Source organism: Cicer arietinum, chromosome 5 (genome assembly GCF_000331145.2).
Source record: "Cicer arietinum cultivar CDC Frontier isolate Library 1 chromosome 5, Cicar.CDCFrontier_v2.0, whole genome shotgun sequence".
Taxonomy (NCBI): domain Eukaryota; kingdom Viridiplantae; phylum Streptophyta; class Magnoliopsida; order Fabales; family Fabaceae; genus Cicer; species Cicer arietinum.
In genome coordinates this window covers 61,541,234-61,567,156 of record NC_021164.2, presented here as the reverse complement: position 1 = coordinate 61,567,156, position 25,923 = coordinate 61,541,234, and the positions used below count along the sequence as shown (strand labels likewise).

General features: G+C 28.1%; 3 protein-coding genes across 3 annotated transcripts; all 3 read left to right on the top strand.

Moving 5' to 3' along the window:
• The first annotated feature begins 2,876 nt into the window (after window positions 1-2,876).
• LOC140920534 (pentatricopeptide repeat-containing protein At5g39350-like) lies at window positions 2,877-3,371 on the top strand. Its single transcript, XM_073368828.1, has one exon. The coding sequence runs from the start codon at window positions 2,877-2,879 to the stop codon at window positions 3,369-3,371; it is 495 nt and encodes a 164-aa protein (XP_073224929.1).
• Window positions 3,372-11,804: 8,433 nt separating this feature from the next.
• Window positions 11,805-15,633, top strand: LOC101500763 (uncharacterized). Its single transcript, XM_004501786.4, has 5 exons — window positions 11,805-12,288; window positions 13,716-13,752; window positions 13,844-14,080; window positions 14,184-14,231; window positions 14,888-15,633. Exons 1-5 carry the CDS (start codon window positions 11,987-11,989, stop codon window positions 15,404-15,406), a joined length of 1,143 nt encoding a protein of 380 aa, XP_004501843.1. The 5' UTR covers window positions 11,805-11,986; the 3' UTR covers window positions 15,407-15,633.
• Window positions 15,634-17,137: 1,504 nt separating this feature from the next.
• On the top strand, window positions 17,138-21,706 carry LOC101500450 (autophagy-related protein 16-like). Its single transcript, XM_004501785.4, has 5 exons — window positions 17,138-17,351; window positions 17,487-17,661; window positions 19,526-19,707; window positions 19,813-20,008; window positions 20,346-21,706. Exons 2-5 carry the CDS (start codon window positions 17,527-17,529, stop codon window positions 21,366-21,368), a joined length of 1,536 nt encoding a protein of 511 aa, XP_004501842.1. The 5' UTR covers window positions 17,138-17,351; window positions 17,487-17,526; the 3' UTR covers window positions 21,369-21,706.
• The last annotated feature ends 4,217 nt before the right edge of the window (window positions 21,707-25,923 follow it).

Sequence of the window (25,923 nt, the reverse complement as noted above, 5' to 3'; positions counted from 1 at the left end):
ATCAACTTTTCTTTGTGGGAAGATATTGTCTCTATTAAATTTTATTTTGTTGTAGTTTATAGATTCATTGTGAGATTTATGTATTTAGTAGACAAGATAACAATACTCAAACATCTCTCGACGTCTATCAGAATCCATATTGACTTTGATGAAAAACTCTATTTAATTAGATGCAATTTATAAATTTTTTCAAAATTTAAAGTCGATGTCTTTGTGGAGATGATGGTTGATACCAAAATGAACTTTGTCTATTAATAAAAAAATTATTTTTATATATGTATATATTAATTTTATTTATTATTTTTTAAAGATTATAATATTATTTTCTTTAAAATGGAAAATATTATTTTGATTTTATTATTATCTAATACATTTTTATAATTAATATATTTAAAAAAAAATTATTAAGACGGGTGATGGAAGCAAAATCAATCTACTGTATGAAGCATTTAGTTATGTAATCACACTTTCTTTCATATCCAAATAAAAATGTAGGCTTAATTGCACTTTTAGTCCCCCTATTATAGGTGAAAATTGAAAGTAGTCCCCCCATTTTTAGAAAGAAGCAACACCCTATGCCCCCTTCATCTTTGTCTAGACTGTTTTAGATTGACTTATAATTTTATTTATACCATTAGTGATTCGATGTGTATGAATAAATGGATCTATATATGTTATTAGTCACTGTTTATTTTATTTATCATTCATTTAGATTAATTCTTTTAAATTCGAATTGTTATTGAACTGAAATCGTGATAGTCTAATTGTTATATATTTATCTATCGTCTTTTCTTTGTTGAAAAATATGTAGAAGATAATCCATTTAAGATTTTTTTTATATAGTTTTTTTTTTGTGATTTATGAATGAAACGATTCTATCGGATCAACTTTTCTTTGTGGGAAGATATTGTCTCTATTAAATTTCATTTTGTTGTAGTTTATAGATTCATTGTGAGATTTATGTATTTAGTAGACAAGATAACAATACTCAAACATCTCTCGACGTCTATCAGAATCCATATTGACTTTGATGAAAAACTCTATTTAATTAGATGCAATTTATAAATTTTTTCAAAATTTAAAGTCGATGTCTTTGTGGAGATGATGGTTGATACCAAAATGAACTTTGTCTATTAATAAAAAAATTATTTTTATATATGTATATATTAATTTTATTTATTATTTTTTAAAGATTATAATATTATTTTCTTCTTATCAGGAGTGTACAATCATTTTTTACATTTTAGGTAATTCCCCATAAATTAAGAGTAAGAAGAAGTGTTTTTGTCTTTTAATTTTACATGGTGATTGTTCATCCAACCTTTTATTTTTACACACAAAAGATAAAGGCTTAATTGCACTTTTGGTCCCTCTATTATAGGTGAAAATCGAAAGTAGTCCCCCCATTTTGTTTGTCCCCAATTTTAGTCCCCCAAACAGAATTTGAGTCCAAATCATGATGAGTTGTCATTTTTTTAATGACGTGTCAATAAAAGGGTGATGTGGCAGATGCTTATGTGGAATAAACTCATTATTATATTATTTTTGATTAAAAAATATAATTTATATTTTTAAAAACCATTATTATAATTGTGACAATATTTTTAAAATACAATTTAATTATTAAAATTAAGTTAAAAGAAAAAACACCTAAAATCATGAACCCTAAACAAATCAAGATAATCCATTTAAGATTTTTTTTATATAGTTTTTTTTTTTGTGATTTATGAATGAAACGATTCTATCGGATCAACTTTTCTTTGTGGGAAGATATTGTCTCTATTAAATTTCATTTTGTTGTAGTTTATAGATTCATTGTGAGATTTATGTATTTAGTAGACAAGATAACAATACTCAAACATCTCTCGACGTCTATCAGAATCCATATTGACTTTGATGAAAAACTCTATTTAATTAGATGCAATTTATAAATTTTTTCAAAATTTAAAGTCGATGTCTTTGTGGAGATGATGGTTGATACCAAAATGAACTTTGTCTATTAATAAAAAAATTATTTTTATATATGTATATATTAATTTTATTTATTATTTTTTAAAGATTATAATATTATTTTCTTTAAAATGGAAAATATTATTTTGATTTTATTATTATCTAATACATTTTTATAATTAATATATTTTAAAAAAAAATTATTAAGACGGGTGATGGAAGCAAAATCAATCTACTGTATGAAGCATTTAGTTATGTAATCACACTTTCTTTCATATCCAAATAAAAATGTAGGCTTAATTGCACTTTTAGTCCCCCTATTATAGGTGAAAATTGAAAGTAGTCCCCCCATTTTGTTTGTCCCCAGTTTTAGTCCCCCAAACAGAATTTGAGTCCAAATAATGATGAGTTGTCATTTTTGTAATGATGTGTCAATAAAAGGGTGATGTGGCAGACGCTTATGTGGAATAAACTCATTATTATATTATTTTTGATTAAAAAATATAATTTATATTTTTAAAAACCATTATTATAATTGTGACAATATTTTTAAAATACAATTTAATTATTAAAATTAAGTTAAACGAAAAAACACCTAAAATCATGAACCCTAAACAAATCAAAATAAAAAACATTTACTCATGAACCCTAAAATCATTCTGGATTTCTTCCTCCTTAACAACGTGATCAACATGGCCTCCATCTCCCCCCTCAACATTGCGCTCAACTTCCTCCTCAACAGTTTCATCAACAAAGCTCTCAACTTACCCACTCTCTTCGCCCTTGCAATTTCAGACACCTCAACTTTCACTTCGTCTCAACTCTGCTCCAAGCTCGCCACAACCTACGCCCAATGCAACCATGTTTCTTACGCCTCCCACATGTTTGATAAATTACCCAAACGAAGTTTGTTCTCCTGAAACACCATGATGAGGATGTATGTTCAAATGGGTCGCCCCCATGATGCCCTGAACATGTTTGTTGAAATGCTCCATTCGGGTCAGCCTCTTCCCGACAACTTCACTTACCCAATTGTTATCAAGGCTTGTAGTGGCTTGTTATTCATTGATATGGGTGTTGGAGTTCATGGGCAGACTCTAAAGACTGGCTTTAATTTAGACACATTTGTTCAGAACTCTTTGTTGGCAATGTATATGGTTGCTGGTGAGAAAGAAGTTGCATTGTTGGTTTTTGACTCAATGCAAGAACGCATTGTGGTGTCTTGGAATACTTTGATTAATGGCTACTTTCGGAATAATTGTGCAGAGGAGGCGTTGAGGGTTTATCATAGAATGATGGATGAGGGTGTGGAATCTGATTGTGCAACTGTAGTTTCAGTTTTACAAGCTTGTGGGGTTTTGAAGAATGTGGAGCTTGGGAGAGAGTTTCATAAATTGACTTTTATAAATTATATTTTTTAATCAGAAATAATATAATAATGAGTTTATTCCACATAAGCGTCAGTCACGTCACCTTTTTATTGACACGTCATTAAAAAAATGACAACTCATCATGATTTGGACTCAAATTATGTTTGGGGGACTAAAACTGGGGACAAACAAAATGGGGGGACTACTTTCAATTTTCACCTATAATAGGGGTACCAAAAGTGCAATTAAGCCAAAAATGTATCTTTTTCTATATTTTCTCCTTACAATTTGTACCTAGGTGTATCTTAAATACGATGAAGACATATAGATTTTGTATAATTAAAACTTGAAATAGATAATTGGAGTCATATATATCTCACCTCGTAAAAGATTTTATAAAGTTGTTTTGGAGCGGGTGAAAAGTACCAATAAACTACTCATCAAGAGATTTTTGGACACTAAATTTTCCATTTTTCATTCAAATATTTTTTAATAGTCAATGTTATTAATTAATATTATTAATATTTTATTAAAGGTGAAAATCTAATCTATGATTTTTTATCATTCAATTTTCGCACTCTAAATATCTAATTACGAAATCAATCTTATATCTTTTTTTCATCGAAAAATTTAAGACATAAAAATAAATTACTCTTCTTTTACATAGCATTCCTAAAAGTGTTAGAGACCAATTTGAGTTTTAAAGACCTACAAGGATATCAATATAATTACATGGTAATGAGTTAAATTTTTTCAAGTTGAAAGGGATAATGGACCATATTTTTTTCCTTCTTCTTAATGGATTTTACGAGACAGATTTGTGGCCTTCAATTTTGAAAGTAATTTAGCGAGGCCCATCTGGTTTGGGAGACCTAAGTTTGAGGATTCTAACCTGCACACCCACATCTAAATTTGTCACCCCTTCAATCAACGTGAAAAATATAATTTTGCCTTTTATAAAACCTTCAACTTTTTTAAATTCTCATTTTTCACTTGTCTTTTCAAAATATTTGAAAGTTTCGAAAGTTTCAGAATGACAATTTCCAGAATTTTTGAAACTTTCGAAATAGAAAATTCCAAAAATTTCAAAATAGGAAAATTTTGAAACTTTTCATATTTGAAAAATTTCGAAACTTTTCATATTTGTAAACTTTTGAAACTTTTCAAATTTGGAAAATTTCCAAATTTTCGAAATGTAATCTTTATTTTGAAAATTTCAAGATTTAAAAACTTTCGAAATTTTTTCAGATTTAGAAATTTTCGAAACATTCCAAATTTTCGAAATGTAATCCTTATTTCGAAAATTTGAAACTTCCAAAACTATCCATTTTAAAACTTATTATAAATGATTAAAAGGATAAAATTGTATTTTTATGTGTGTCGAGGAGGTGACAGATTTAGATATACATGGTATAATTCTTCCTAGGTTTTTCTTTTTGGGTCAATCCAGTAAAGTTCAGTGGACAGGACCAATATATATTTTTAAGTTTAACACTCTACCTTAGTAATTTTATCCCCACATTTTGTCAAAATAAATAAATAAATAAATAAAAAATCCCATACGTTTTAAAAATTCAAAATTTATGGAGTGCAACATATTTCAAAAATATTTACTTCTATTCCATAAAATTAAGAAAAATGTGGAATAAAAGAGCGACAATTTGTAAAACTAAATTAAAAATTAACAAAGAACATTATTGAAATATTGTAAACACGTATGGGAGAAGACCAACCGTGGGAATAAACAAATTACACTTTCTTTAATGGGTTTCACATGGGACATGGCTATTTTTGAGTTGTAAATGTTTTTTTTTTTTTTTTGTTACTAGAGGATATAGTCTATTCTGGTTTCTTTATGTGATTAATGTTGCAACTTGCAAGAGATGGACAAGTACTCATGTGTTTGAGTGGTCACACTCACACTCACACTCACACTCACACTCACACCCCCTAATCCCTTATCTTATTTCATCAATTCACTTCATCAGACAACTGGCTTTGATATGCAACACATGTCTGCTTCAAATTCATTGTCTGTAGCAAAAAGTTATTGTAAATTTATATTAAGATTATTATGATTGACAATTTACGTTTCTGTGATGCTACAATTTTTTTTAGGAGATACGTAAGTTAATATTTGAAATTGTTGTGTTTTATTATTTTATTTTATTTTATTTTGTTTAAAGTGTTTTATTAATTTAGTCTTTTACAAAATCAATATTTCAAAACGAATTGGTATTGTAAAATGTTTATCAATTAGATTTATTATCATTCAAATTATTGATATTATTCACTTAGTTTTATATTCGTCTATAATATCATGAACTTAATATTTTTCTAGTTCTTAAAAATAGCAACTGGGGAATAAATTTAATTAAAATTTTACAACTTTTAAGATAGTTTTAAAATATAGATAATTTAGTTTGTGTTTAGAAGCCAAACTTTCTCCATTGTCATTTTTCATGGCAAAACACAAGCTACATCGTATACTTTAATTGCATGATGCAGGTGTAAATATTGGTTGTCCAATTACAATTTAATGGTTGAGATAATTTAAAATTAATTTTATCAAGTATGTAATTTAAATAATTTGTTTTCAAATCAATATCAATGGTCAATGTTTATTATGGAGTATAGTCGCGTGATATTTGTACTCCATAGAGTTTGAGTCTCTCTCAAAGAGTAATGTCTAGTTATTTCATTGGCTACAATCATTTTCATAGTTGTCATATCTTCACAACCACCCCTTTTGCAAACTAGGCTTCTTTATTATTCACACACCACAAATTTCCCTTCAATGATTTGGATCCATAGAATTTCAATGCACATAAGTAATCTATTGCCCCTAAATTTTTCAAGATAAACTAATTGATGTATTTTCTTCTATACCCCTCTCTCACACAATAGCATGCTTATAATGTTACGATGAATCACACATATACACATAGTGAAATTAAATACGGTTGATTAAGTTTCACGTAGATTAAAAATGAGTTAAATTTAAATATTTAAAAATTACAACTCATATACTTAATACTTTAAAATTTTAAGTTGAGATATGGTGTGAATCCGTTGTTAATTTTAGTGTGTTCTCTACTCCTTAAGAAGACACTCTCTTCACATATGTTGATTCTCTTTAGGCCAAATATATTTAGAGTCATTTCTCTCTCATTTTCATATTATTTTCCAATGTTTTCTTTCTAATATGTATATTTTAAATTTAGAAATTTTAAGACTTAAGAAACAAAACCCCGATATACACTGTAGTTTAGTGCATATGAATGATGCGTAGTGTGTGCAAGTATCATAAACCCCGATATACAAAGTTCAATTCTTGTTCATATATAAAAGAAAAAGAAAAAGAAAACAAAACTATAGCATGAAACATAAAATAATGGATTCTCTCACTCTAGCATCAAATGAGTTCTCTCATATTTAGTTTTTTTTTCCCCAAACATTATGAGTAAAAAAAAAGATAAAATTGTGTGATAAATATGATATATTGTTAATGTGATAAAATAAGATAAATAATAAAAAATGATGTGTTAAATAAGATATAAATATTATAGGTGTCACATATATAAATGTTGTTATTCTAACATGCAGAATCTACTTCAGATATATTTTGCATCCATAGATAAATTATACGGTATCATATATTTACATAAGATTATCACAGATCGGTGTTTAAAAATTACTTACAAATTTATCTTCATAGACAACATTCCTCGTAAATATAAGTTAACGGATTTTTTTGTCTTTAGAAATAAAATAGTAACCTGATTAATTAATGCGGTTTGACGAGTAAAATTTTCTAAGAAACATTTATTTTCCTTTGTTTTTATCAAATTGACATGATCAACTAATTTATCTAATAATAAATAAATATCACAAGGATGCCTAAAACAAAGACTAGAATAACCATTAATCTATACACCATATGGTCCCAAATATAAGATAAAGTAAGTAAAAAAAAAATTAATATATTTAGTATAAATTTTATATCAAATACCTTTATTTTATTTAACCTTATTATATATATATATATATATATTAATTCTCATAAATTTTATTGACATTAAATACATAAGTTGACTTAAAAAAAACAATTTACAATAAAAAAAAAATTAATTCTAACCTAACTTAGAATATAAAATGTATAGTATATTAATAAAATTAAAATGTAAATATTTAAAATAGTAGTTTTTGAAAAATCATTACATACTCTCATATAACTCGTCAAATCGTAATGTAATAAATATGTTAAAAAGTAGTGTTTGAAGTTTAAAAAATCGTTACTTCCAATAAAAGTTGTCGACCCCATGTAATGAATTGTATTTTTTATAAGTTAAATTCATGGCTAAGAAGGCTAAATAAATTTTATATTTACTTAAATAAATTATTATTTTTCTCTTCAATACAACTATGTGCAACAATGTTCATTAGACAATTTAGAATAAAAATTTTATATATATATATATATATATAACAAAATAGTAATATTTTTTTATAAATAAAATAACAATTAAAGATTGAAATAAATTTATCAAGTAATTCATGTGAACACAATGAAAGTAATTGATGTCTAATCATTGGTACTATTGTACCATTTTGCAGATTCAATTTGAAACGGTGTCCGATTGTTCCATATACTCTGGAAAGTTGTTGACGCAACACGAACAATTGTACACAGCTAATATTAATCTCAAATCGAGAAATAAAAACTGGAATATTAATCTCAAATCTAGAAATAAAAGTTTTTCGCACGGTTGCTTCAATTGACTATTGGAGACATCAGAGAAAGATAAACATAAAGATAAATAAGAAGCTTTGGTAAAGAAAAATTAAAAAGGAATTGTGGAGAGACGGATAACATAGGACGGCGAATTAAGGAGGAAAGTCTATCACTAAACGTAAAATAAAATAATTTTTTTAATTAAATTAATCTGAAGCCGTGGTTTGTTAAAAAACAATTACCTTAAAAAAATTTATCAAACGTGGTGTAATTGATTGTATTTTATTGTTATTCTTTTTATTTTTTAATTAGCTACTAAATTCTCAACGGTGAAATGTTATTGTGTATTGTATTTTATTTTTAACTCATCCTTCTTATTTTTTTAATTAGCCACTAACTTCTCAACTGACGCATCATGTATAAAGTCGTGATGTAATGTAATAGAAGTTTAATTTTATTCTAAAAAAATGCACAATGAGATATTATTTTTATTAATAGAAACTTGATATTTTCCTAACACTCTATTTAACTGACACATGTCAAACTTGTCAAATTATCATGTTTACTTTATTATATTGTATAAATTTGATAATAAATAGAGTACTTTGGAGTAGTGTCATGTATTTCAAATAACTTTTAAAATGTTGTTTATTCATCTCCTTGTTTGCTCACCCACCCTAAATACATTATGGAAAGCTATGATCCGATATTAGAAAATTGTTATAAGGGTATTGAGGTTTGAATCTTTTATGTTTAATTTTGTGTTTTTTTTTTTAATTTCATAATTTCAAGTATTTTCTTTTCAATATTCTATCACTTGCAAATTCACTCTTTTATATTAATGCTTAATAGTAAAAAAATCGTTTATGCTTAGATTATGATTATTTGGAATAATATGAATACTTGTTTTATTATATTTTGAACAGAGAATGTTAGTTTCTATTTCTCTTAGTAATAAGTTTGAATGAATTCGATAATTAAATTGATTATGTTATTGTGACGCTTGTTCCAATAACATAATTGATTAAATATTTTGACATTTTGTTGAATACGAACTCTATAAAATTAATTGACGCTTGTTTGGTTAATTTTATGATTAAATAAGATTAAAAATCTAAAAAATAATATCTTTTTAAACATGTGATTGATCCGAAGTAGCAAGTCGAAACTTTAAGTCAATAGATTGATTGTTTATAATCGAACATTTAAATTGTTTAAAAAAAAACCTAAAATCTTTCAATTTTACCTTTTTTGTGTTGTTTTTATTTTTGATATTGATTGAATTAGAAATCTTTATGACGACCAAAATTTAACTATCTTATTTACGTACATTACTTTTTTTAATTTATTATCTCATACAACCATATATCAAATTGACTTAAACATGTGATTGATCCGAAGTAGCAAGTCGAAAATTTAAGTCAATAGATTGATTGTTTATAATTGAATATTTAAATTGTTTTTAAAAAAAAACCTAAAGTCTTCCAATTTTACCTTTTTTGTGTTGTTTTTATTTTTTATATTGATTGAATTACAAATCTTTATGACGATCAAAATTTAACTATCTTATTTACTACATTACTTTTTTTTAACTTATTACCTCATACGACCACATATCAAGTTGACGCGGTTGTGGGTTCGTGTCATGAGTAGTAGAGGTGATAATACATCATGTCAGATTCTCAAAGGCATGAGTTTGACTTATGATTATTTTTTTAACTTCAAGTTTGACCTACGATCTATTATAGTCTTTTTTTTGTCAGACCTAATGTTTTAAAAAATATGGTTTGACCTGTAAACTTATTTAAAAGTCTTTTCACATTAAAATATTTAAATAATATATTTTACATTTTTTAAAATGGATTAAACTAAACTTTTATATATAAGGAAAACTAATAAAATTACAATCAAATCAACTAAAATTATAATTAGCAAGTTTCTAATAACTTTCCAAAGAAACAAATGATACCATAATTAGCAAATTTAAAATATTGATATGTTGATATATCATATCTAATAGATTTTTTTATAAGTTTGACTATCATCTATTTAAATTAATAGATATAAAAAGAAAAAGAGTTCAATTTTTTTATCAAACAAGTTAGATTAGACTAAGCCATAGTAGTATAACAATTTAATTTTTTAATGAAAAAGATGTATTTTTATTTATTTAAATAGTGTTGGTTTGTCTTAATATACCCTTGTAGAGTACGTCTCCGCTGTAGTACCCCGAGTTGACAGCATGGCATAATACAAATGTCTGGAGCAAGATGGGCCCCAATCTCAAAACCTTGTGGCTTCGGATTCTGTGGCTCAAGACAATTTGAGCCGTTGATGGGGCTTGATTAGCACTAAACGAGGTTCTATGTTGATATATTCCCCTACAAGGATCCTTCTCAATTTATTATTTAATGAAATAAAAATAGAGAAAGTTGTATATGATGATGAATTAATGGTTAAGTAACATGACATTGGAAATGTGCTCTACATAGGACATTCCCTACATCCATGTAAATGCGAGGTCCCATTGCCCTAAAACACGATGCCGAAAGGGTCTATGCTTCCTTTTGAGAGGGAAATTATTAGTAGTATCATGGTTATACTCATGGTCATACTCATGCTGCAAGAAGCAGGCTTGACATCAACATGGGACAACCTGTTGTTGCTCCACCAAATCATTTAACTAATTCATACTACTTGTACTTTTATGTGTTTTTTACTCCACCCTTCTTTCCTTTTACTCATTTTTCTTGCCTCTCTGCTATCCACTCAAATATTTTATTACACACCACCTTAATCATTCTTAATTTTGTAACAAACAAATCATACTCAATTTCCAATTTTCTTTTGGATCGCTAAAACTCACAATTTACCACTCTCCCACAATTATTTATGATAAAAAAGTTAATTTAGATAAGAAATTCTACTGGTTACTCCTTCTTTTTGAAGTAAAAGTAAAATTAAGAAAATCATTAAAGCCACACATGTGTAACCTTCACGCTATTTATTTTACAAATTAATATAAGAAAAATTTAAATGATTTTTTTAAAATTTTTTTTGTTTAATTTTAATTCAAAACACAATTTTTATTATTATAACAAATTTTGAAAAGATATTAATTTAAGAAAATTGTAGATGTTTAAATTAAAAATCGTAAAAATAAATCATATTTAAATTTTGTTTATTAATATAATATTTCTATAATAATTAGTATACGTTGTCAATGTGATTTTTTATATACAAATCCAATAGTATCTCATTATATAAATAATTATAAAAATGATTTAAAAATATATGATAGTGTCTTAACGATTAGATGATATTAAAAGTCTAAAAATTTAAATATTTATGAGATTTTTTGAAAGAGCTACAAAAATGACTTATCATATGCTTAATTTTTTGTACGGAACATATCCTTAAGTCAATCTCAATTTATTTCTATATTCACCTAGATATAATTAGAAAAGAATTTTATTTAATTTTATTCTTTATTATAAAAATAAATTATAACGGTAATACAATGAGTGTTGTATGTGTTTTATTGACGTGAGCAGTGTTTATGCTATATATTTGTTTAATTAAGCTATTTTTGAAAACTTGCATATTTATTTTTTAATTTAATTACTTAAAAAAAACAAAAACAGATAGCACAGAAATTTCAGGCGAGGAGGAGAACACGTGGAAGGGAGAAAAAGACAACTAATTAATAGGTGTGAATAATAAAGGAGGAAAATCATTATTTTCCCCCCAAACAATTCCAAAAGTAATAATTAAAAAAAAAAAAAAAAACGCTGAGAGAGGTCAGGTTCAGTTCACAATGTTACAAACATAATCCATCCATCGAAAAAAGAAGAAAAAAAAAAGGAATGTGAAGCTATAAGCTAGTGATTGAAAAAGAAGAAGAAGAAGAAGAAAAAAGTGAGAGAGAGAAATGGGTGGAGTAACTTCATCAATGGCAGCGAAATTAGCTTTCTTTCCACCAAATCCACCATCATACAAACTTGTGAAACAAGAAGTAACAGGTTTGTTGCTAATGGAACCATTCCCACACCGTGAAAACGTTGAAGTTCTCAAGTTTCCTAATCGTCGCGGTACTGAGATCGTAGCTATGTATGTTCGTCATCCCATGGCTAAATCAACCGTCCTTTACTCCCATGGAAATGCTGCTGATATTGGTCAGATGTATGAGCTTTTCATCGAGCTTAGTATTCACTTGCGTGTCAATCTCATTGGGTATTTCAAATTTCCCCCTTTCTCTCTCTCTCTCTCTCAATTTGAATTTTAACGTATTTTTTTTTCTTTCTTAGATTTTGTAGATGAATTATGGAATGATTTTTTTATTGTTGTTGTGATTTTTAGTTGAATTTGTTTGCTGTTTTGTTTGTGTGTGTGTGAATTTGTGTCCGAGTTAGGGGTGTTGAGTTGACTCAGTCCTGGCCATTCACTCAACTAAGGAAGCTTGATTTTACTGTTTAGTTTTGATTTTGTTGGTTTTGATGTTGATGGATTTGTTAGGGTAAATAATTCACTGATTTCAATAGGTTTGATTTGGTCAAAGATTTGGACTGTTTGATTTGAATTTGATCCCATTCCCTACTAGTGTACTAAATTTAGGACATGAAGATTGAGCCATGTATTTTATTTTATTTTTGTGTGTTTGTTGCTTGGTTAGAAGATAAGGATTTGAAGGTAGGAATGTGGTATTCCATCGTTTTCATAATGTGCTTGATGTATCGGTTGAATGTGGTGATTGTGATGTTGGAATTTAGATAGTTATCTGACACATTTACATCAAGGGATATGAAATGACCATCTACCTCTTGGAAGGTTTCAATTTCAGTTCAACACAACTTTAACCCTTTTCTTTTATTCTCACTTTCAGATAGGTTTTTAATTTGTTTTCTCTTAGGTACATTAATACATAATAAGCATTAAGGAAGAAAGTAAAGATCTTAAAATTGGTAATTAGAAGCTCAGTTTGTTCAAGAAATTGTTGTGACATCAGTTAAGCTCAATGGCATGCTTTTCGTTCTGCAGGAAGTACATATGGTTCTTGGTCTGCAGTGTGACCAAAACATAAGTTTTAGCTTTTATATTTGCTGATCTTTGTGCTCCTACGAGTGATATTAAATTGGTTAGTGTAGTCGAATTGCTAGCTTCTAAACTTCACAAATGGCGCCATCACGCACTTTCAAACTTGCGCTTTGTGATTGGTTACATTCAGTTTTGGGCTTACAGTAACACCTTATATGCCCAATAAGTCAATAACAGATGAAATTGTAAACTTTGTTTTATTAGTAACACTTTAGATGGCTTGATATACTAAGGATTCACATCCAAACATTTGAGTTCACATACTGTTATATTTTATTAGCATTTTGCACATTAATTTCAGTCTTGTTTTTTCTTTCGAAATTCACTTTTTATGTTGTAAAAAGTGTGCAAGAAATATTATATTGAGGCACAAATAAGGGTGTTCAATGATTAGGAATAATGTTTGAGACTGTACTTGTGAGACTCTCTCCTTTTAGAATCAATCTAAAGGACTTCCTTAAAATAGTCGGCTTGCTTACCATAGCCTGTTGTGTTGTGTTTGTAATAAAAAAATTGCAAGTTATATGTTAATTTTGTTTTCAAGCATCTTGTTTCTATGTATACAGATATGATTACTCTGGCTATGGACAATCATCAGGGAAGGTACTTGCCTTTATGCTTCTTTCTGGTTTATTTAATTCTTCAGTTCTCAGTCGGCAGCAGAAGCATAATGAAAAATTGATATTTTTCACAGCCAAGTGAGCATAACACTTATGCTGACATTGAAGCTGTTTATAAGTATCTTGAAGAGAACTATGGTGCTAAGCAGGAAGACATAATCCTTTATGGTCAATCTGTTGGGAGTGGTCCTACTTTGGATATTGCTGCCCGTTTACCCCGACTGAGGGCCGTTGTTCTCCATAGTCCTATACTATCAGGGTTGAGAGTGATGTACCCTGTGAAAAGGACATACTGGTTTGACATTTATAAGGTTAAATTTTTTATTATCTTGTATGCTTGACATCTTTTGATTTGATAATCGTGTATATGATCTATTATGTAACTGAACTTCCTTCTGTGTTGCTGGTTTGTAGAACATTGATAAAATTCCATTGGTGAAGTGTCCAGTGCTAGTAATTCATGTAAGTATTCCATGCTTATTGTGTTGGATTTTCCACTAGCTTAATATTGTCACCATAATTTCTGTGGTTGCTGTCAGCATGTAATGGTATCCAATTAAAAATTTCTATAATGGTTGTGGTCCTTAACTCGGTGCTTACTTAGTGTTCTAGCTTGGTGTTCATAGTGATAAATATAATCTCTTTTATACAAGCAACCTGCACATTCTTATTTAAAATCGGCTTTTCTAACTCTGAAATTTGCAATGAAAATCATGATATCAGTTGATAAATGTAAAATGACATTTTTTGTTCACGGATTTAGATCCTCTAAAGTGAGTGAAGTGTAAAGTGAGAAAATCAAGGGATGCTATTTTAACAAGCTCGTGATTGGTTATGATGTACCTACAATATCTATCTTTGATTTGTTATTTTGATTTATTGTGATTATCCACTTTACTCTCTAAAGTGAGTTACTCACCAACTCACTTTAGAGGAGCCGAATCCAAGCGCGTTTACACAAGTAGGAACCTGTTGATTGTGTCTGGTTTTCAGCATCAAAGTTAAATAGCAAACAGTGTTTGTTGCTGATTAAACTTCATAAATTCTATTATTTGGGTACAGCATTTCATTTCATATCTTGCTTTACTAATTTCAAAGCATTCTTATACATTTTTCAGGGAACTGCTGATGAGGTTGTTGATTGCTCTCATGGCAAGCATTTGTGGGAGCTATGCCAACAGAAATATGAACCTTTATGGCTCAAAGATGGAAATCACTGTAATTTGGAGCTATATCCAGAATACCTTAGACATCTCAGAAAGTTCGTATCAACTGTAGAAAAGTCACCATCCCATAGACTGAGTTTTAGGAGAAGTGTGGATAAAGTTGAACAGCCCAGAGCAAGTACTGATTGCTTTGAACTACCAAGGAAGAGCATAGATCACAGAGACAAACCACCAAAAAGTACTGATAGGACAGAAAAACAAAAAATTCACGAATACAAATTCAACAATCCTGAAAAATTAGAGAAGTTAAGGGTTCAATTTGACCAGCTGGAGAGGTCTAGAAGAAGCGTAGAGTACAACGACAAATCTAGAAGCATTGAGTTCCAAGATAAATCGAGGAGAAGTGTTGATGTTCAGTTTGAGAGGCCACGAAAGAGCATTGATTGGCTGGATAGAATTCGAGCTAGTTGAACCTCTTGAAGCATCTTTAATATTGGTGGTACTGGGTTTGTTAGGTGGGAGGGAAAAGTACAAAGATACAGACACAGTTACTTACACTGGGCGTTTTAACTTATGGTTTGCAGAATGCATATGTTGCTATTGCAGTTTCATACTTCCATTGTATTGTTACATTTGGATTTGTTGGGACTTAATATTCTTAGTATTCCATTATTATTATTATTATTCTCAATTTTCAATTGATGTGACTCTAACCTTGTTTTAGTTTCATACTTCCATTGCATTGTACCATTTGTTTGTGGATATGTTGGGGGAACTTGAAATTCTTACTATTTCATTATTATTTTTATTTTCAATTAGTATGACTCTAACCTTGTTTTAGTCTTAAGGAGCAAATTAACCTTATGTCAAAGGTGGTCATTACTATGATTTCTTTTTTCCAAAAGTCACTTGGAATGAGCATCATTATTTATTTTTCGTTTCCTTTTCTTATCCAAAGTGTTTCATCTTTAGTTTTTATGTTGTTGACAACGTTTCATTTTGGCTTAAATTTAACAAAGCAGTGAAGTATTTGTTAGTGATCAAAATACAAAAATAAAACATTGAAAGTACATTAAAATTTGTGTATTTAATTTTTTTTAAATATAAATTTTGTTTTTTACTATATAAAAAAGTTGTTAAAGACACCTGTTTTCTTTATTTGTTTAAAATCACGGTGACTTTTTCATGTTTATGCAAAAGTTTAGTTTTGTAGCTTATCTGAAATCACAACAGATTCAGTACTAGACTGAGTTTGGGGACTCAAACTCAAAACCAAACACACGTGACATCAATGTATTTTGAATGCATTTAATCAAATTATGGTTGTGTTTATCCATGACATCATCAACATATTATGGTTGTGTTTGATAAAATTAGCTGATAGTTAGATAGCTGCTAAGTTAATTGAAGTATTTCATAAAATTAATTGTTTAATTAACTTAAAATGTAAAATATCTTAAAAGGATATTTTTAATTAAATATATATTTTATCAATTAATATTTAAAATATTTTAAAAGTAGTTATTTATATTTTTTTTATTAATTTAAAGTTTATCAATATGATATGTTTTTCTTATTTATTTATCGATCTTATTTATTTAAAATTAAAATAAATAAATTATTTATTTTGAAATATTAATTATTTTATTATTTAAATTTTATATAAATAATTTAAAATTATATTAATAGTTTAATTTAAATTATTTACTTTAAATTATTATATATTAAAATTATTTTAAATTTAAATTATATAAATTATTTATAAACAAATTATTAATTTTAAAATTACTTATTTTAAATTATAATAAATAAATTATATAAAAAAAATTAGTTATAACAGTAAAAAAAATTGACAAAAAAAATAAATTATAAATACATATGCTACTTAAATTAATTTATCAAAAAACATTATAAACTAATAAATAACTATTATCAAATAGAACCTATAACTTCTATGTCGTATTTTGCCATTATAAAATACAGTGTGTATATATCAAATCATCTTCTCGATTTTTTTAATAGAAAAGATTATATAATAGATATACACTCTATAAAGTGTATATTGGGTGAATAAATTTCCAAAAATATATTTTTTCTTAATATAATGTGAATTGGTCCCAAGTTATTATATTTTGCTATACAGTTAAAATCAATGGCGAATAAATTAATGTTTGATATAGAAAATTTAGTAATATTAACACTGTATGATTTTTTTCTTGATTTATGTGAATTAAAGAAAGAGTGACACCCCAAGAAAACACATAATCAATTTGTTTTGATAAAATTATAATCTTTCATCGATCGAAGTTTGGAAACGCCACTGCCGTGAAATTGAAGTTAATGCAAACTCTTGGCTTTCAACAAACTTAACAGATCCTAAAGTTTCATATAAAATTCTGCTTCCTCATCATCTTATGTAAGTACATTATCCGTTATTTTTGCTGTTGATGAAGTCAAAGCATGAAGAATCGTTCCAAACTTTCATGAAGGTCAATTTATCTTTCAAATTTCTGATCACACTTTGATTTATATTTTGTTGGCAATCAAACAGATGATATTGGCGGTTTGTTGATTGGATTGCTTTCTGTTGCATGGCGAATTCTTGCAAGTCAAAGGAAGAAATTGCAAACGGAGCTATCAAACGCGCTTTGAAGGCTCTGCGGAAGCGGCATTTGAACGAAGAAGGAGCTCATGCTGCTGCTCTTTCTAGACCTATTGTTTCTCAGGTCCCTCTCTATGTGCTTTGTTTTAGGGATTTTTGTCAAAATTGATCATAATTGGTTTCTTGTAGCTTTGAATTTAATGACACTCTTGTTGCAATCCCTAATTAGTTTCTAGAAATATCATTGAAGCTTTTATTGCTATATTTAGTGTAGAATAGTGCTTTTATAAAAAAGTTGGCTAAATTACTTTTTAGTCTCTTAACTTATGGTTTCATTTGAAAGTCAAGTTTTTAATTTCTACCAAAAAAACTTAAACTTTTGTCATCTTCTTCGTCTTACTCATCTTCAAATTCATAAACCTAGAAAACTCAGATATTTTTCAATCTAAAAACCTAGAAAATTTATCAAACTTAGGAACTTCAAACATAACCTTTCAAATCAATAACTCGGTCAATTCTATAACATTTCAAACTAATAAAAATGAAAAAGTCCATTTTTTTTTAATTCACAAGAGATTCTAAATAAGAAGAGTCAATGCTCCTGACCAATCTTTGATCTTTTTCTTAATTTCTTAATTACTCGATTCATATCGCTTTAAGGTCGTGTTAGGATTTTCTTTCAATTTTAGTGATTCAAGGTGTTTGGATTTGAGTTTTTCAATTTTTTATTGGTGTTTGGCTTTAAGTAGATTTGTATTTTTATGTGTGTGTTGCAGTTATCACACAAGGTCATATTTCAGATCTATTTTATGTATGTGTGCCTGACTTATAGATTCTTACTATTTTAAAGCCGTGTTTGGATTTCATGCCCAACATTGATTTGATGTCATTTATGTCTGTTTTTGGTTTAAAAGGTTTGAGTTTGATGAGTTTTTTTGGATTTGAGGTTGAGTTTGAAGATTATGGGTTTGATGAAAAAAATTTCTTATTCTTTGGATTGAAGGGGATAATGAAAATGATGATGTAGGTGATGAAGATGGTAAATTAATTAATTTTTATTTTAAAAAAATTCTGTAAAGATAATTAAAAAATAGAATTGTTGATTCACATGAGAATTCTAAAGAAGATTAATTGATTTAGAGATTTTTCATTTTTCTAAGTTTGAAATGTTCTGGATTTGACTTTGTAAATTATAGATTTGGTAGTTTATGGGTTTAAGGATAATAAGTGTGATGAATTTTCTGGGTTTTTAGATTGAATGAGATAAAAAAGGATTTATGAGTTTGAAGATGGGCGAGATGAAGGAGATAACAAAATTTAACAATTTTAATAGAAATTAACGGAAAGTACCAACTTGACTAATGAAAGTGTAAATTATAGATTTGGTAGTTTATGGGTTTAAGGATAATAAGTGTGATGAATTTTCTGGGTTTTTAGATTGAACGAGATAAAAAAGGGTTTATGAGTTTGAAGATGGGCGAGATGAAGGAGATAACAAAATTTAACAATTTTAATAGAAATTAACGGAAAGTACCAACTTGACTAACGAAAGTATAGTTAAGGGATCAAAACAGAATGAAAAATAATTAGGAGACTAAAGTGAAATCAGAAGATAAATTAAGAGACTAAAAGAGTAATTTAGCCAAAAAAAAATCAATTTCTGGTGAATGCTAGTCTATGAAACACTGACACTTGACACAAAATTGATACTAAAATGTAGTAACTGATTGAGTGCAATCAATGTGTTTGTGTCGGTGTTGTTGTAGATACTGACATGTGTCAGAGACTAGACATTTGAAGTGTTGGTGCTACATAGATGCTAATTCTTGTCGTTTCCTTTCCTGTTTCTTTTTGCTAATTTGCAAGTGTGTTAATAGTTGCGGATGCAGCTTATCGTTAGTGTTATTGTGGTTACTTGGATCACGGTGTGTGTATGAAATATTGGAATGTTTTTATTGAGTTAAATTGCTGTATTTGTGTCTTTATAGGACTCTGAATGGAAGGAGAAAGCAGAGAGTCTGGAACTGGAACTTCAGCAATGCTACAAAGCTCAGTCCCGAATATCCGAGCAACTCGTTGTAGAAATAGCTGAATCCAGAACTTTGAAAGCTTTGGTTCAAGAGAAAGAAACTGCTATCACTGATTTGCAGAAGGAATTGACTGAAGTGAGGTTGCTTGTATTCCCTTTTATGTTTTAAATTCTGAAAGTCATGTACATTTATTTCTTTGAAGTTGTAACATTTTGCTTATGACGGGAGTTAAATAAATTTTGCAGAGATGAGTGCTTGCAATTGAAAAAGGACTTGGAAGACAAAATTAAGGCTCTTGAACTCGTTCTGAGTGAGAATACAGAACTTAAAACACAATTGGAGCAAATGGCTATAAGAGCCAAGAATGCTGAAACTGAAAATAAGACATTGGTCGATCGCATGATGTTAGAAAAAATGAAGGACGCTGAACAATTAAATGAGGTATAATATATTATCATTCTCCTATGAACATTTGGAATAACGTAGTTATTTGTACATATTTTCTGAGAATGAATTAGGCTTGTACATACTTTTGCTGTAAATGTCAGTTACTTGACTATGCTATACCACTATTGCATCTAGTTTTGAACTCGTCTTCTGATTACGTGAAATTTGGATTGTATGCCGATTCAAGTAATTGTGTGATTGTTAAACAGTAGTCTAAGTTTTTACATTTAGCGTCCTTACGAAACTGATATTTTTAATTCTGTTAGCTGCATGCATGGATTCTCAATATTTGATTGTGCTGCTTTAACTAATATATTTCATATCAATTTAGGCAAACCAACTGTATGATGACATGATCAAGCAGCTAAAGGCCAGTGGTTTAGAAAAACTTGCAAGGCAGCATATAGACGGTATTGTTCGCCGAAGTGAAGAAGGTACTGATGTCTTTTTAGAGTCAAATATCCCTTCCACATGCAAATACAGGCTCCAAGCACATGAGGGTGGTTGTGCTTCCATATTGTTCCAGTACAATTCTAATAAATTGATTACTGGGGGACAGGATCGAACAGTTAAAGTGTGGGATGCAGATTCAGGATCCTTAATTTCCAAACTTTATGGATGTCTTGGCTCTGTATTAGATCTCACAATAACCAACGACAATAGATCCGTTATTGCTGCTAGCAGCTCAAACAACTTGTATGCGTGGGATCTCAACTCGGGTCGAGTTCATCATACCCTTACCGGTCACACAGATAAAGTCTGCACTGTCGATGTGAGCAAAGTTTCCAGCCGCCACGTTATCAGTGCAGCTTACGATCGCACTATAAAAGTTTGGGACTTGCATAAAGGTTATTGCATTAACACAATAATTTTCCACAGTAACTGCAATGCTCTTTGCTTCAGCATGGATGGACAGACCATATTTTCTGGACATGTTGATGGAAATCTTCGATTATGGGATATTAAAACTGGAAAACTACTTAGCGAGGTTGCAGCACACTCACTTGCCGTCACATCAATAACTCTTTCTCGGAATGGAAATGTTGTATTAACCAGTGGAAGAGACAATTTGCACAATTTGTTCGATGTGCGATCTCTAGAAGTTACTGCCACACTAAAAGCCACCGGAAATAGAGTGGCCTCTAATTGGAGTCGCTCGTGTATTAGTCCGGATGATAATAATGTTGCTGCTGGATCATCTGATGGATCTTTGTGTGTTTGGTCAGCATCTAAAGGTGATATACTCGGCACTTTGAAGGAACATACTTCTTCTATTCTTTCTTGTGCATGGAGTGGGCTTGGAAGACCCTTAGCTTCAGCTGACAAGAATGGAGTTGTTTGTATATGGGCCTAAGGGGTTCTATTTCTTTGAGCATGCCAGCTGGTTTGTAGAAAGGATATGCTATTCATTTTCTCAGTTTCATTTGCTGGTTGATTTATTTCAGAAAATTGTTACACTTTCTGATTAAAAAAAATGCACACTTTCATATAGGGTATACCATTCAAGTTAGGAGCAACATTTTCATTTTTAACAGAAAATCGTTTGAGCCAGCCTCTAGTAAATTAACTGCAATGAAAAGCATGTGTTCCACTAATCTTTATAAGTGGCATGGTTTGTTAAATCAAGTGTTATACTGTAATTAATGTAAAAATGGAAGACAATTAATAGATTGAGATCATGTTTTATTTTTACTCTTTTTTTTTAATTTTTAATCTTATTTATTATTACTCTTCTAGTTGTATTGGATAATAACTGTTTTGTTGTAGTAACTTTTCTTTTGCACACATGCTATGTGCAAGTATCTTTTGTATTGTTAACTCTTTCATTTATCCTTTGGTAACTAAATATTGCTCAGTGGGCATGAGGAATATGGAAACCAGTTCTTACAAAAATGTCCAATTTTTCGTTAATCCACAGAGAGGTGATGGATGAAGAATACACAAAAAAGATTAATATGGGTAGTTTTTTATAATAGGCAAATGATAGTAAATTATATTAGTTTTTAGAGTTGGAATCTATAACTTTTGGTTTAAAATTCATTTGGTATCTCTTAACCTACTCGAGACTAGAAATCATAAGGTGGTTTAAGGGAGTTGAAGTGATAAAGAGGTCATGAGTTTAACTCATTAATCTAATAAAATAAACAATTAATTATTAATATTAGTTATTTAAAAAAAAAACTACTTGAGACTAAATATTGGTTATTATTCTGAGTCAAATTTATAATATCTCGACAAAATCATTTATATTTTCTATCTTTTTCTCTAGGAACAGTGCGTGATTTGAATCCTTTCAGTTTCAAAATGCATAATGTTGTTGCATTTTGACAAATTTATTTGTATATACTAGCTTGTTTGGTGAAAGTATGGTAATGCTCATTTGCTCAGGTTCAGATTTGCTGACTGATTTGTTTCAGTTAATTGTTACACTTTCTGATTAAAAAATATCTTCATACTTTCATACAGGATATACCACTCAAATTAGGAACAATGTAGATATTCATTTTTACTAAAATTCATTTGAGCTACCCTCTAGTAAATTCATTGTAATGAAATGCTTATATGCTACTAATCTCTAAAAAACCTGTTAAATCAATTCTCATACTGTAATTAATGTAAAAATGGCACTTGTGATTAATAGATTGGATTATGTTTTACTTTTACTCTTCTAGTTTTATCGGATAATAGCTCCATTGTTTTTTTGTAGTAACTTTTCTTCTCCACACGTAAAACATTCTATGTGCAAGTATATTTTGTAGGCTAGTATTTAACTTTTTCATTTTATCCTTTGATAACTAAATATTAATTAGATATTGAATGCGATTGTTTCAGATTTTTTTTTTTCCTGAAAAAATTTAATTTTTTCAAAAGAAAAAAATATTATTGGTTGAAGGACGTTTGTTTTAGATTTTTAAAAAATCATTTTGTTAAAAAATTCATTTTTTGGTTAAACATAAAAAATAAAAAATAGTTGTTTTTGGCATTTGACTATTGCGGTGGGTGAGAGAGAAATATGTCACAAAATTTAAAAACACTACTCACAAAAAAATGGTGTTACATTGTCCGTTTTGAAAAATTCAAAACTGCTGTTTTGTGTGGGTTTGTTGATTGATTTTTGATTAGTAAGTAAGGTACATTAATCAATTTTGAAATGGTTTTAAGATATGAATTAAATTAATAAATTTTGAAGTGATCAATTTAACATATTTCAATTGTTCTTAGTTTACACAACAAAGATTCTACCAAGTAATGCTTATGGTAATTTTAGAAAAGAGAGAAAATGATGTATTTAGAAAAATCATGTATTTTATGATAATTTTGTAGTTTAAAAAATCAATTTTATAAAATTGTTACAAACAGATTAAAAATTATTTAAAAAAAATCATTTTTAAGATAATGAACAAACGAAAAAAAAATCATTTTTAAACGAATCTCTAAAAAAATAATATCTATTTTTTTTTTAACTAAAGATCATTTTTATTTAAACTCAAACAAGCGCATCAATTATTAAGTGAGTATAGAAAATACGAAGATTAATTCTCACAAAAAAATGTCTAATTTTTTTGTTAATCCACACAGAGGTGATGGATGGAAATATATAAAAAAAGATAAATGATGGTAATTTTTTTTTATAATAGGCAAATGATAGTAATTACATTATTTTCTAGAGTTGGAAGGTAGAATTTCTTGTTTAAATTCATTTTGTATCCTTTAATATACTTAGATTAGAGAGTTATAAGGTGGATTGGAAGATTTAGAGTGATAAAAGAGTTATGAGTTTAATTTATTTCTCTAATAAAATTAATAATTAATTACTGACGTTAACTACTTAAAAAAATTATTAAAAAAATTATTTGAGACTAAATATTAGTTATTATTATGAGTCAAGTTCATCATAATATTTCGACAAAATCATTCACTTTTTTTTTTTAATCTTTTTCTCTATATTTATCGATATATTTGAATTCTTTAAATTCTAAAATGCCTAATATTTTTGCAGTTACACAAATTTTAGTGGATGTTTAGATTCACGTAGAGTTTGATAAAATTATGGTGGCTCTATTGTTTTGTTGAAATTCCAAATTATAGTTTTTGTCAAATTCATGGCAGTATACTATGATTTTGCCATATTCAATGAGTCACTTTTCAATCCAAAATACACCTTTACTATGATTTAAGGGAATTCAAATGCAAATTACTTTATTTGAATAATAAATTTAAAGAATTTTCAAATTGAAGAAATTTTATAAAATATTTTGTCAAATCTTAAATTTAGAAAATTTCAAATACCACTTAAAGATTAAAAATTTCAAATTCCCTCACTTTATAAAATATGAAACATAAAATGATTTATATAATTTTTTTAAATTTATAATTTTGATCCTATATATTTTAAAATTTATATATTGGTCCTTATATTTATTTTTGCAAATTGGTTCGTAAAAATCAATTTTTGCAAATTAGTCCTTAAAAATTAGCAAAATAGTTCCTCAATTTTTTCAAAATTTCAATTTCAAATTTACTCAATTTGTTTTTAAATTTATAAAATAACTCATATTTAAAAAAACAATTCATTTATTTAAACAACAAAATTTAAAAATAAAAAATTTCAATTGAAACGTTTAAATCATCTAAAATTTTATTTTATTTTTTAAATTTTCAATTATACTATCCTAAAAGATTCTTACTCTACTACTTATTGCATCTGACAAATTTGTCCCCGAACCCTTGTGCTTTGTGAGGTTATGTAACATGTTTCTGTGCAAAGTAAGGTTAACCTGTCGCAAATAAAAAAAAGTCGCAATTATTGGCAACGATCATCCATGATAAATAAAAAATGTAACATTCTATTTTACACAAACTTTCAGATGTTGCCATGTGGTTTCTAAGTGGGGAGAATGGAATAATGAAAAAAATAAAAAGTAGTACATCCTAAGGCAACACTAAAGTTGCTACAACAAGTACCATTTGAATCCACTATTTATAACAATATTATACATTCAAATTTATTATTTAATTTATTTTTACATTAATAAACATAAATTATTTTATATTTAATTTACTTTTAAGTATAAGTATAACATCAACTCTACAAAATCAATCCCAATTTTTGTTGCTTGATAAAGAAACAAACATACATTATTTGCAATATAGTTTGGCAATCCATAAGAATGCAAGGAAGATACGCTACGAAAGTGGTGGTTGCATTTGATGAAAACATAACAGGTAATACTTGAGCAAAGAGGCAACAGGAAACAGTTTAGTTATCAATTGCATAAATAATTGATAGTACCCAAACCATTACGCCATAGAAATCCTTTTAAACAAGCAAAAGCGTCACGCTGGACTCTAGAGTCAAATCATAGCAACTGATTTTTTTTTTTTTTTTTTTTTTTTTTTTTTTTTTTTTTTTTAAATAGTATAACATCAACTCTACAAAATCAATCCCAATTTTTGTTGCTTGATAAAGAAACAAACATACATTATTTGCAATATAGTTTGGCAATCCATAAGAATGCAAGGAAGATACGCTACGAAAGTGGTGGTTGCATTTGATGAAAACATAACAGGTAATACTTGAGCAAAGAGGCAACAGGAAACAGTTTAGTTATCAATTGCATAAATAATTGATAGTACCCAAACCATTACGCCATAGAAATCCTTTTAAACAAGCAAAAGCGTCACGCTGGACTCTAGAGTCAAATCATAGCAACTGATTTTTTTTTTTTTTTTTTTTTAAACTTTTTTTTTTTTTTTTTTTTTTTTTTTTTTTTTTTTTATGTTTGAAATTGCTACTAAATATAGTTTATTTTTTAAATATTTTTATAAATTAAATATCAAATCTACTTTACTTTTGATAAGAAGTTATATGTAAATACTGAATTTAGAATAATTAAATTATATATATA